The sequence below is a fragment of the Microtus ochrogaster genome, chromosome 15 (assembly GCF_000317375.1).
Source record: "Microtus ochrogaster isolate Prairie Vole_2 chromosome 15, MicOch1.0, whole genome shotgun sequence".
In the NCBI taxonomy this organism is placed as follows: domain Eukaryota; kingdom Metazoa; phylum Chordata; class Mammalia; order Rodentia; family Cricetidae; genus Microtus; species Microtus ochrogaster.
Window position 1 is genome coordinate 26,555,898 of NC_022017.1, and position 13,181 is coordinate 26,569,078.

The following is a 13,181-nucleotide window of genomic DNA, read 5'->3' on the forward strand; positions in this document are numbered from 1 at the left end:
ATGGAGAAAACAGACCCCATTGATTCATGGCTGGTCTTGTCCACTTTATCATGACAAATTTGGTTTTTGAATGTCCATCTTGGGGCTGGAGAGATGACTCAGAGGTTAAGAACACTGGTTGCTCTTCCAAAAGTCCTGAGTTTAATTTCCAGCAACCACATGGTGGTTCACAACCATCTATAATGAGATCTGGTGTCCTGGTATACAGGCATACAATCAGGTACAACACTGTATACATAACAAATAAATAAATAAAATCTTGAATGTCCATCTTGTATCCAGCACCTAAACTCACCTTATGCAAACAAGGTCGATTTGATTTCTCACCTTCCCACCTGGTATCTTTAGTAGTCAGAGTGAGATGTCCCCCACACTCTTGGTTGTTTGAACACTGGTTCCCCAGTTGGTGACGTTGTTTGTGGAAGCTTAGGAGGCATGGCCTTGCTGGAGGAGGTATGTCACAGCATACTTTACAACTTCGAAAGCCATTTGCTATTCCTAGTACACTCTGGGCTTCCTGCTTATGGTTTAAGATGGGAGCTCTCAGCTTCTGCTCCAGTTGTGCCTACACTGTGATGGTCATGAACTTGTAGCCCCCTACAACTGTAAGTGAAATAAGTTCTTCCTTCTATAAGTTGCTGTGCTCATAGTGTTCTTTTTTTTCTACAGCAATAGAAAAGTGACCAAGACAGAGTCTTTAGGTTCCATTCCCTGACTTATTGCACCAGTTAAACTTGTCAGTACCATGCCGAACACAAATGCTGAGTGTGAATATCACTGTCTGCCCAGCCTTTGGATGAAAGTGCTCTCTCCTCAGCCGCGATACCAGCAGTTTTTGGTTGTATGCTACACTTGCCTCTTCTTTTAAACAGTATGTATTTTCAGTGTGTGTGGGAGTCATTAACACAGTGCATATGTGGAGGACAGAGGACCACTTTGCAGAGGTGAGTCCCTCCTTCCACCTTTTCATGGGTTCTGGGATGGAGCTCTGGTCACCAGGCTTGTCTGGCAAGGGCCATCTCACCAACCCTGTAGTTTCTTTATATGCAGTCAAGGAAGGTCTCCTCTGTGCCTGTATTTCTGTGAGTTTTGATGTGAATGGCCATTGTTTGCTTTAATAATACAATTGATACACCATAAAAAGATCTCCATGTAGTTTTTCAGTCTATTTTCCACACTGTGACATCAATCAAAACTAACTCCAGAATGTGTTCGCCGTTCTCTACTCCAAAGAAACCCTGTATTCAGCTGTGCCCCGTCACTCTCCATTCCCTCCTTCCCTTGGCATGGATCACTCTTTCTATCTTTGGAAATTGCCTATTCTGGATGGTTCTACTTCGTGTGGACTGTGAGCCTGACATCTTCGGTATAGCACAGTGTTTTCAAGGTGTGTGCACCTTGTACCACAAACCAGCATTCCTCTCCTGCAGCTGATAGACTTTGCTATCCATTCATTGTAGACGGTATGTGTGTCCGTTCTTTGCTTTTGGGGATGATGCTTGCTTGAAATTTTCTGTACATGGACCCTAGTTAGTTTCATTTGTCAACTTGACACAACCTAGAGTCATCGATAGGAAAGCCTTCATTGAGGAATTGCCCAGATCAGGTTGGCTTAGGGTCATGACTGTGTGTAGGGGGTGTTTCCATTACCAATTAATCCAGAAGGGTTCAGCCCACTGTGGGCGGCACCATTCCCTAGCCATGTGGTCCTGAGGTATATAAGAAAGCTAGCTAAGCATGAGCCTTGGAATAAGCCAGCAAGCATCATTCAGTCATGATTTCTGCTTCAAGGTCCTGCCATGACTTCCTCAATGATAGACTGTAATCTGGAAGTATAAGCCTCCTCTCTACCCAGGTTGCTTTTGACCATAGTGTTTTATCACAGCACAGAATGAACTAGAACTTCCACTATGTGAGTACTGGGCATGGACTCAGGCTGTAGGGATGGGCGGTGCCTTTTCCACAGCTGCCTGATTTTGATGGCCTCTCTGTGTTGGAGGAGGCTGCTTGTTTGTCCCCGGATGCCAGGCTAGCTTAGACCCGAAATAATCACACAGAAACTGTATTAATTAAATCACTGCTTGGCCCATTAGCTCTAGCTTCTTATTGGCTAACTCATATTAATTTAACCCATTTCTATTAATCTGTATATTGCCACGTGACTGTGGCTTACCGGGTAAAGTTACCAGCATCTGTCTCCAGGGGCTCCATGGCTTCTGACTCCGCCCTTCTTTCTCCCAGCATACAGCCTAGCTTTCCCCACCTAGTTCTGTTCTTCCCTGCTATAGGCTCAAAGCAGTTCTTTATTCATTAACCAACAAAAGCAACACATCGACAGAAGGACCTGCCACACAATCTCTGTTCTCTCTGTAAATCGTATTCACTCATTATTCTCAGCAAACGCCCACACGTGCTCAGCTTAAAGTGTCTTCATTGTTCCAACTATTTAATTTCATCTGGAGTTAATTCATCTTATGAGTGTTGATTTTGTTGCCATCAAGCTAGCTCTAGATGTTTCGGGATTTGAGTTTTCTTATTTGTGGGTAAAAGCTTCTCTCCCTCTCTCCCTCCCTCCCCACTTCTTCCCAGCACCCAACATTTGAGGCCTGGTCTGCAGTGAAGAACATGATTTTGACTTGGTGATTCTGAGTCATGGTCTGTTCATCCATCTAGGTGACATGGGCTCAGGAGATGGTGTCTGCGTGGCCCAAGGTCCACACTTTCACACAGGCTGCCACCCCCACCCCTATGAAATGACTGAGATGAGTTCCTTCTTTCCAAGTGACTTGCTTCTCTTCTCACCTCTGGCTTCAAAGGACGGCCTGGCCCTGTTCCTACCCTTGAGTCCCTATCACACGAGAGGCTGTGTCTGTGGCCCACAAGGAGGCTGGCCTTGTCTATGGGCCCAGTCACATCATCTTGTGTTTCCTCCTGTACTCACGGAAGAGGCTGTGCGTCATATCTGGAATCACAGCAGCGTCTGGACCCAAACTGAACCCAAGTGCTCTCTTTCTGCTTTTCCGTTTTTTTTTTTTTAATTTCTTTTCGTTTTGGTGGTTAGAGCTGGAACTTAGTTGGCAGAGTGCTTACCCAAGTTGGCAGAGTGCTTATCCAAGTTGGCAGAGTGCTTGCCTAACACACATGAGCATTGGGTTTGCTCTCCATTGCAGAAATCCCGGTATGCTCTGGGGAAGTAGGGGCTGCGGGATCAGAAGTTCAAGGCATTCCACATGAAATTCAAAGCCAGCCTGGGCTACACGGCCTAGTCTCAAAAGCAAACAAACATACTTCAGTTTTTGTACTTTCATTTTGCTCCTTTTTTTTCCTGAACTACAACTTTTATTTGCCTCTTTGAAATGAGGAAAAGTATAAGCAAATATCACGGTCTAACACTTCCAAAATTAGGGTGAGCCTTCTGCCTTCTGTAATACACATTTTATTAGCAAATTGTCAGTGTTGTTTAAGGTTACTGCAAGCCGACTGGGCGTCTGGGGGAGACTCCCTTGCTGCCAGATCCTAACATGTTTATTTCAGAGGATCTCTATCTTCCAGGGACAAGTTGGCCCCTGCCTCTGTCTAGGAGAAAGGAAGACAGCCTGCAGCTACAGATCTGAAAATCACTGCACCCTGAGGACAGCTAGAAGGCAAACTGTGCCCAACAGAAGATACTTTTGTTTATCCCGTGGCACAAAAATGCTTGCAGTGGGAGTGGGAGCCAAGAAGCTCATCGATGGCAACCGGGAATTAATTGCTAGAATTGCGGTTTCCCCCCAGCCACTCGCCGGGCTTCCTCGGCCCCCATTGGCTGCTGTCCCCTTGGCCTGCTCTCAGTCAGGCTACTGCAGCCGCCTCTGCTGGATGCTGTGAGCACTGACTTGACGCTGCTCTGCTTTCTGCCTGCTGCCTGCTGATTGTTCTACGTTTCCTGCCTACATGCTTAATACATTTGCTCATCTGGAACCGAAGAGTGGGGCTACTGTGGATCGTTCTCGGCACCACAGGACACATCTTTCCAAGGCTCTGGGGAACCTCGGGTCTATGCTGTCAACCACAGCGGAACTACAGCAGGCCCCTCATTAGCCCACAGCATCCAGGGACCTATGGTACCACTGTGATACTGGGGCTGCCTCACAGGGGATGCCCAAGCGTGTTCAGAAACACCGTGCGGGGGAGGGGGTGAGTTCAGTCCGGAACCATTTTTGATTTTTGAACTCATTGTCTCCAGTCAAGGTTAATGTAGCTCTTGCCTCCACCCGATTTTGGAGACCTCACAGAAATGATGTAAGGATATACTTGTCTTCCTCCTGTCCTCTCGCTTCATGCTCTGGAGTTCTAGCTGGTCGCAACACACACAGTCTGGCATAGTGGAACGCAACTGTTCTCTCAACGTGTGGGTACCCTCAGCCGAAATCGCCCACCCCAAGACCAAACACCGTAGGCAGAATGAACACATTTTCACCCCAGGCCTGCCTCCTACCTTCAGCAGGCTGCTGCCACCTGTCTCCTGGACTGGCTTCACAGAAGGTGTTTTCTCTCCCAATGCACCCCAGCGTGGAACTGACCACGAAGAAACAACCAGCCCAGGGTAATCTAGAAAACGCCAGGATCTCCACTCAAATCCTTTAGCCCGGTGCTTGTCACCCTTCTTGATGCTGCAGCCCTTTAATACAGTTCTTCATGTTGTGGTGACCCTCACCATTAAATTATTTCGTGGCTACGTCATAAATGTTATGAATCGCATGGCTACATTGTGAGTTCAAGGCCATGCTGAGCAACATAAGACTCTGCTTTATCTGAATCTGGTGTAGTGGTGAACTCTGCAATCCAGCAATGGGACAGTGGAGGCAGGAGAGGTTCAAGGTCATCCCTAGCTACTTCCTGAGAGAGTCAAACCAGTCGGGCTTACAGGATACTGGCTCAAAAAATTAAAATAAAAAGTAGTTTTCTTCTTTGTCAAGATTTGCTGCCATGACCTACAATGTAGTTCATCTGAATTGCATTCAAGTTATAGCAAGAAAAGTCAACCTAACTTTAAAAAAAAATGACACCACCACTGAGGAGAGGTTCAGTACGGTGCCTTGGGAGGAACCAGAAAGAACCTAAGCTTTCCAAGAGCGAGACTCAAAAGCAGAACCCACGCTCCTTGTTGATAGGTTGCTGAGAAAGGCGCATGGCCCGGGAGGCGGGGCTGCGTCACTTCCGGAAGGCAGAGCTGCTCGGCCGGCGCTCCGGGAGCGGGCGGTCTCCATGGCAACCAGCAGGCCCCGACCCAGTTGCCTGGTTCCCTGCTGCTGTCTCGCTGGCCGCGCCCGCACAAAGACTGTGCGGTGACCGCGCAGTGCCACGACCCCGCCATTTCAGCCCCGCGGGAACCGCAGCCACCGCTGCCCGGGAAGCAGTTCCGGCGGTCGCCGTGACGCGCAAGCCGGGTGCGGCCCGATCCGTGGGCCATCTTGGCAGCGGAAGGAGCAGCGGAGCGACAGGTACACGCGCTGCCCGGCCCGGGCCAGCTCAGGTGCTGCCGCCTTTGTTCTCGGGCAGGTAGTCTCGTGGCACCCGCGGGCAGCGCTTTCACTCGCAGCCCGAACTCCGGCAGGTGCATCCCGCCAAGTCTGGGCAGCGCAGGTCTGCGCATCCCGTAAGGCCTGAGCAGGTTCAGCCTCTGCATCCTGCAAGGCCTGGGAAGGCCCAGCCCGCTCATCCCTCAAGGCCTGGGCAGGTCCTGCTTGCTCATGCTGCAGGCCTGAGTAGGTTCAATCTGGGCATCCTGCAAGGGTTGAGCAGGTCCAGCTCGAACATCCTTCAAGGCCTGGGCAGGTCCAGCCAGCGCCCCACACCTTGACCCTGCAAAGCTTGCAGAAAGGAACTGCACCCAGGACAGGATCAGTGTCCCCAGGCTTGTTCTCCCAGATTCTGCCTGGGCGCCCCTGCTTCAGCACCCAGGGCCTTTTGCTCTGCTTCTCCAGCTCTCTGTTGCTTGATCTTTGCCAGAATGGTCCAACCTCAGACCTCCAAAACAGAAAGCTCAGCCTCTGCCTCTGGTGCCAGCGCACAGATGGATGATGTGGCTGACACCCTGACCTCCTTGCGACTCACCAACTCTGCACTGAGGCGCGAGGCCTCCACACTGAGAGCCGAGAAGGCCAACCTCACCAACATGCTGGAGAGCGTGATGGCGGAGCTCACATTGCTGCGCACCCGGGCGCGCATCCCTGGCGCTCTGCAGATCACTCCGCCTATCTCTGCCATCACCTCCAATGGGACTCGACCCATGACCACGCCGCCCACCTCGCTGCCTGAACCTTTCTCTGGAGACCCCGGCCAGTTGGCGGGGTTCCTGATGCAGATGGACAGGTTCATGATCTTTCAAGCTTCCCGCTTCCCGGGCGAAGCCGAGAGAGTGGCCTTCCTGGTGTCCCGACTGACTGGGGAGGCGGAGAAGTGGGCCATCCCCCACATGCAGCCGGACAGCCCTTTGCGAAACAACTACCAGGGCTTTCTGGCCGAGCTGCGCAGAACCTACAAATCCCCGCTGAGGCACTCGAGGCGTGCCCAAATCCGGAAGACTTCTGCATCCAATAGGGCTGTGCGGGAGCGGCAGATGTTATGTCGCCAACTGGCCACACCGGGCACAGGGCCCTGCCCAGTGCATCCAGCCTCCAACGGGACCAATCCAGCACCAGCCTTGCCCACCCGCAGCCGGAACCTTTAGAGACCTATGACCACCCAGGTAGCTAGACTGTTGCTGAGAAGAATTGTCCATAAGGTAGCATTGTCCTGTTTGCAGACGCCTTTCACTCCACTCCTGATCTATGGGAGGCCATCCTGCCATCCTCATTGGTCATCCATCCTGCTGTGTGTGTTTGCTAGCTTTACTTGCAACTCGGTGCATGCTCCCCTTTCTGTTGCTTGCAATCCCAGCTTCTCTAGTAATCACAACACAGCCCCTTGGACATGCACCTGCCTAGGAGCGGTTTAGGCTGACCGCCTCTGTGGACTCTGCGAGCCGACATTCAGCTTCTGTGCACTCCTACCTGCACCCTGTCAGTTGATGAGTTCTAAATAGAAAGAAAGCCAAGTTGGTCCTGTAGGTGGCTGATGTGTACCTGAACCAGCCTGCCCACATCTCATCACTTGGCAAGATTGCTAGGTAGTCACTCTGCATTCCAGGGATTCTTCCCTTTCTGGGGGAGCCTGTATTCCAGCATACCCCACTGCTGTTGCTGGGAACATCTGGTCCTTCGCAGACATTCCTCCTGCCTCTCCTGTCCACAGGAGACTCGTCCACACCTGTCTGTGACTGCCAGCGTTCTGATGGCATCAAGGACATCTAGCATTCATCTGCTAAGTTAATCGGGGACCCGGGACCCTGGGCAGTTCCATCAGGCTGCCACAGGCAGCAGATTCCTGACATCCATGTGCCAGCTACGACAGACCGAGGGGGACCCTGGGAACCCTATTTGCCGCCTGGATTTCCATTGAGAGACTCCCAGGTGTCTGTTCATTCCTGCCCATGTGGCTCCACGGCGGGCTTTACCTAGCCGCAGACTTTTCCACCCAGGTGCCAGGTGGCTTTCACCTCTGCCTTTCAGCCACTCACACCATCTCTAGGGGTCAAAGGAGCCCATGCAACATTACCTTCTCTGTGCCTGGGCCTTATGTGTAGCCTTTGTCCAAGAACAAAAGACTGGCTGGGAGCCAGTTCCTCTGGGAGACACCATCAAGCGCCTTCGGTAAGGGGTGTTGTTGGCCTCTTGCCGAAGAATTGGTCGTGAGTGGTTAACAGCCTTGGTCTTCGTGTGGCACACATTCCAGTTCTGAGAACAAAGCATTGGCTTCTTCCCAGAAGGATGACCTGGAAATCATACTCAGACTCAGCCGAGCCCTGGACAGTGACACCTGTCACATTTCAATGCCAAACTGACTGTGTTTACACGCCCACGTGGCCCCTTGCGGGAGATGGGTGCCTCTCCTGGGTTCTCCTGCCCTCCTCTGCATGGTCTTGTCTTGACCACAAAAGGCCACCTCTGCACCCACCCAAAGCTCTCCCCTCTTGGGAGTCCAGAGGCTGGGACCTGGAACATGGCCTCTTTCAGAGACTTCCTCTGTCATTGGGAAAAGTGACTGATTCCAGAGCAGCCACCCTTGCAAGGCCAGGGATCTTCAGTGCTCACTGGGTTCACAGCCCACAACCACCTGCTTCTTGTTAACTCTGTTAGCACAGCAGTCTTGCTGAACAGCCTAGACCGAGGCGTCCTGCTGGCACCATGGTGCTTCACAAGCAGGCAGAAAACTCCCTGTGGGTTCCATTGAGGGTACTTACTGGTCCCCAATAGCTGAGTCTCAGGACTTTCCAGTAGAGGGGTCCGTAAAGTGGGGCGGTGTCTGTGGAGGCAAGAGGCACCTGGGACATTTATTTGTGGCCTTCTCAATCAGGATTAGAGACCCAGTGGGAGGCATGCCACCTGCCCTGGCTCCTTGAACCACTGGGTGATGTGTTTGTGTTAGATTCTGCTTCAGCCCTCAGCTGGTCCTGGAGCCAGAGCCGTGCAGGCTGTCTCCCTGTGTGGCTTCACTATCTCCCTTTGCCGTCTGGGCTGATTCACCCGGGTCACTCTGCTGCTCTGGTGGCGGTGACTTGGTAATTGTTTTTGTTGTTGCTGTTTTGTTTTTCCTTGGTGTTTGTGTTTATGGAACTGGGGCAGTGCTGCCCAGTATTTAGAACCATCTCGATAGCTCCCTGTAGCTTGGAGCCTGGAGCACATGAGAGACGGTTGACACTGCCTCCACCTTGGACCTGGATGAACCACTTTGAATCTGTTGCCGAGGAGCCCACTGTGGCTCTAGTGGGGGGACATGGTTAGTCCCCAGCCAAAAGGACAAAATGCAAGGCCCATGCGGCTCCAGAGGGAAACTATGGTAACTGGGCATCAAGCTGAGGAGGAGGGGGAGGGGAGGCTTTGTACATATCTGTAGTTTCCGGAGCTCAGAAGAGAACAGGGCGAAGGGGAGAGGAGCTGGTATATTGAAGGAGTGGCCTTCTTCTCAGCATTGACTGTTGTGGCCATACTGTGCCTGCTCCCCAGACGCTGTGACACCCATCTGGTAAGCAGACTTCACTGTGTTTAGTATCTAACTGACAATGGGACCTGGCCTGGCATAAGGGTGACTTCCCAGCCTGGTGTGTAACGTGACCTTGGAATTATCGTCACGTCCCAAAGCATTTAGTGACTTTGAAGGACCCCAGCTGAGTATGTGGTAGGTGTGAATGCCGGATGATAGTACATTTGGGCTGGTCTGAGACAGGGGCCTGTTTTTGTGGAGGATGGAACCTCTACTGGATGCACATCAGCCTGCAGGGGAGAGAATGCAGCTAGGGAAGCTGCCGTGGGCCGAAGGTGACTCAGGGAGCAAGGCTGGGGCTTGGCTGGAGCACACTGGGGACAGGGCCTTAGGTGGCAGAGGCTCTGCCATGTAGCGCGCATGCTAATTCCCTTCTGTCACCCTGTGCTTGGAAGGTGTTTGTCAGGAGCTTTGCTAGGATGTCATGACATGAGGCTTAGGTTAGGAACTGAGAGCTGGAGGCTGGGCCAGTGGGCAAGCTTCCCAGGGTTGGGAAGTCCTAGCCTTTAACATCTCTTTAGGACCTCACGGTGGACTTGGTGACAGCTAGTCCAACACAGAGGGTAGAACTAAAGAGAGGAGCCCCATTCAGTGCCACCAGTGGCTAGACCAGGGCTTCCCATTCTCCATGACAGCACTTGTCAGGAAGTATAGGGGACCAGGGAGGAAAGAAAATGATCAAATTCAGTGTTTTGGTGTTTCCTTCCTTCCCTGGCCCCATCTTTCTTTGCACCTATACACCCATGGTGCTGGACCCCCACTGCGAGCATATGACACGCTGTGCCATGTGCCACCAACCTTATCCTGAGTGACTCCGAACACTACCCTTAGGCAGAGGGACAGTGCTGTGTCAGAGATCGATGATGTGTCAGAATTTACTCCTAGGGCCAAGTCACTCCCTTGGAGTAGACTCTCAAAGGTGGGATTATTAGATTAACGAATACGGGCCCTCTGAGACTTTTATTACCTACCGACAAAATGGTTTCCAGAAATTTCTGTGTCCATTCCGCTGCCACCAGCAAGGGTAAGTGTCTCTGATCAGGGTCTTCTGCCAGGACTGGAGGATGAGGATGGCAGCAACATGCTCGAGCTGCATCCTTCGATTCAAGCTCGTTAAGCATCTTTACACCAAGTGATTGCGTTTCCTCTTTTGCAGACTGCTGATGTCCTTTGCTCTACTGATGGGCCTGGCCAGTTTGTAAGAGCTCCGTAATGGAATTAAAGATATTAACCTGTTGTGTATCGTATCTGCTATATGTGTTTCTGGTTTTTTGCTGTGGTTGTGATTGATGCTGGGACACAGGGCAGGAGGGTGGCTGAGGCACAGCAGTGTCTTGGGAGACATTGTGAAACCCTTTACACAGGTAGACATACTAGGCCTTGGGGCCCAGGTGTGGTAGAAGGGTCCCTGTCTCAGCGTTTATGCCCCAAGCAGCTCTTACACTTTGAGGGAGAGGTGGTTCTGTCAGCTGTGCCCCTGGTGTCTAACCTAGAACATGACCTATACAAGACAGGCGCCATCATAGCACGGACAGACATGATGGTTGCCTGTGTCACAGACCATCCCACGTATTCGGATTGTCGTTCTGGCCCCAGGATTCCCTGGCACATGTAGGCTGTCTGAGCACATGCCACGTCACAGTTTCTGGTGGCATTTAAGCCATGAAAGGAATCGGAGGACATGGAAGCTTGAGTATTGTACTTTAATGAAGACTTAAGTTTTCTGAACAAAATATTTCTAAACAAAGCAGTGGCCTGTTTCCATCTTTGTGGGTTTCCAGGAGGCAGTGGTGGGCTCAGACCACTCCTGTCTTGTCTTTGGGACACCTTGTGAACCTCTGAGGAAATCCACTGCATGCTGCTGAGATGGAGGAAGTCGCACAGTGTCATGCAGAGTGGCCTTGTACGTCAGGCACCACTGGGCGAGGAACGACTAAGAGCAGGCAGCCCTGACCTACTCTGTAAGCCTCTGGGACGGCTTAAGTGCTTTGAAGCTCGGGTCTCCCCCCACCTGCCACCCCACCCCCCGCCGCCAATAAGCAGTCATTTCTGGGATTAATTTGGTATGTCTCCACACCAACACTGCACAGCGGGTAGCTTTCTCCACACAGAGGCTGGCCTGCCCCAAGCACAGCCCCGTTCTGGCCCATGTCCTGTCTGTGTTTGTATCGAGATCTGGCTCCCACGTCACATGCTCTTGTCTCTTACCACCCAGTTTCTAAGGCTTCTCTTAAAAACCCTGTGACAGGTACAGCTTGGGGGTGGGTGCCATCGCTCTGAGGGTTGCTGGTGGAGCTGGGCAGCTACAGAACTGTGTCTTCAGAGACTGGACGGCCCCTCGTCCAGCCCGCAGCAGACCCAGTCCTCACATTGTCACCATGTGCCTGTGTCTCGGACGTGTCAGGATCTGTCCCACGAGCTGTCCTCTGCTATACACAGGCACAGAGTGCTTAGTGGCTTCCTAGATGTCCCTGGTTTCGAGGGCTTATCATCCCCTTTGACCTGACAGTAGAGGGATCCCTCTCTGGCCCAAGTAAAAGCTGGCAGCCATGACTGTGGGAACCTGGGCCAACATGCCAGTGACCATGTGCCTCCTCTAGGCTCCTCCACTTGGCCTAGGGGACTCTGGTGGTTTTGACTTCCTGTTGTCTGTCCACGTTGTCTCCAAGGGAGCGGAAATGGTATCATCTACCGATCTCCAGCCCACACCTGCCCATCACCCAGGCCTGACACTGACCAGTTGTGAGGCCAGCCTAGGTCCTTTCCTGCCTCTCAGGCCTGAACATCCCACCTTATTTTTCATTCCAATGACCCTTGACACAGATTCAAGGTTACTGTTAGATCTCCCCCGACCTGGTTAGGGTTTTCCTGGTTGCCCCTCCCGCAGCCTCTCATCTGTCAAATATTTTATATTTCCACCGAACTTGGGTCTTTTCCACCAAATGGTACGTCTCAAGGGCAGAGGTTCTGCCAACAGTGTCCCCAGTGCCTGACTTGCTCAAGGCAGCTGTGATCACATAGCAGATATGGCGGCTGTCCTGGTCAGAGCACGAACCAGAGCACAAGCCAGAGCGGCCGTCTGCCTTGCACTCTGGGGAAGCCCACAAACCTCACACTCCGGCCTACTTACAAGGTGGGGTCATCTGTTCATGTGCCCCTTGGCCCACTTAATAGGCCAGGAGAACGGCCTTGGGGAGGACAGGACATTGTCTTTGGGAATTACTTAACAATAAACATTTCATCCCCTGGTCTGGCTACTTGATTAAACATTCCCATTCCTTTGCAAATGTAACTTGCTTGCAGTTTCTTTTATCACAGGTGGTTCTGTAACAACCCTAGTAGCCAGTTTTCCTGGGAACGCTTTCTCTCTGGTCAACAGGACCTTGTTCTCAGGTTCAGGGGCTCCTTATCTGCTGAATAGGGCCATTGCCAGTACATAAGACGGAGGGAAAGCTTTGCGTGTGGGGAGCATAGTTCTCAGACCCTCCACAGAATGCAGTTTTTCCAGTTTGAGGCGGCCAGCATTCCCTGGACAGCAGAAGCCTCTTTTTCCAACAATAGATCAATAGAGATCAGTGTGTTGATTTTTTTTTTCATTTATATTTTTACTTTTATTTTTGTGGGGTTGGTTTTTACATTTCTATGGGGGGGGGCTCTTCAATCAGCAGGAATATTCACAGGTTCTTCAGCCATTCCAGGCTTGGGCCCCTGAGGGTCCTGGGAGTGGCTGGGCACATCTGGCCTTTCCCATTACCTCCTAAAGGGACTGGGTTGTTGAAGGGTGTGGCCTGGTTGATCATGGCAGCATACTTGGTGTAGGGGCTGACTATGGGCATAATTATAGCAAGGCCACAGATTGAGGACAGCACCAGCACCTGCTCCTTTGTCCAGGCAATCTTAGGAAAGGCAGAGAGCATCCCGGCCATCTTGGTCTTGTCCAGTGTGTTGTTTTTTGATTACTCCATCTGCAGTAGAATGTAAGTGTGTCCCCAAATTCACATGTTGAAATCTGCACCTTCATGTCATAATGTTGAGAAGCAACTGTTTGCTGTTCAGGT

At 51.6% G+C, this 13,181-nt stretch overlaps 1 protein-coding gene across 1 annotated transcript; it reads left to right on the forward strand.

The window, feature by feature from the left end:
- Nucleotides 1-5,201: 5,201 nt before the first annotated feature.
- Rtl6 (retrotransposon Gag like 6) lies at nucleotides 5,202-10,377 on the forward strand. Its single transcript, XM_005354419.3, has 2 exons — nucleotides 5,202-9,105; nucleotides 10,280-10,377. The coding sequence occupies exon 1, from the start codon at nucleotides 5,993-5,995 to the stop codon at nucleotides 6,710-6,712; it is 720 nt and encodes a 239-aa protein (XP_005354476.1). The 5' UTR covers nucleotides 5,202-5,992; the 3' UTR covers nucleotides 6,713-9,105; nucleotides 10,280-10,377.
- The last annotated feature ends 2,804 nt before the right edge of the window (nucleotides 10,378-13,181 follow it).

Coding starts and splice junctions, on each gene's coding strand:
- Rtl6 (XM_005354419.3), top strand. CDS start 5,993: ATGGTCCAACCTCAGACCTCCAAAACAGAAAGCTCAGCCTCTGCCTCT.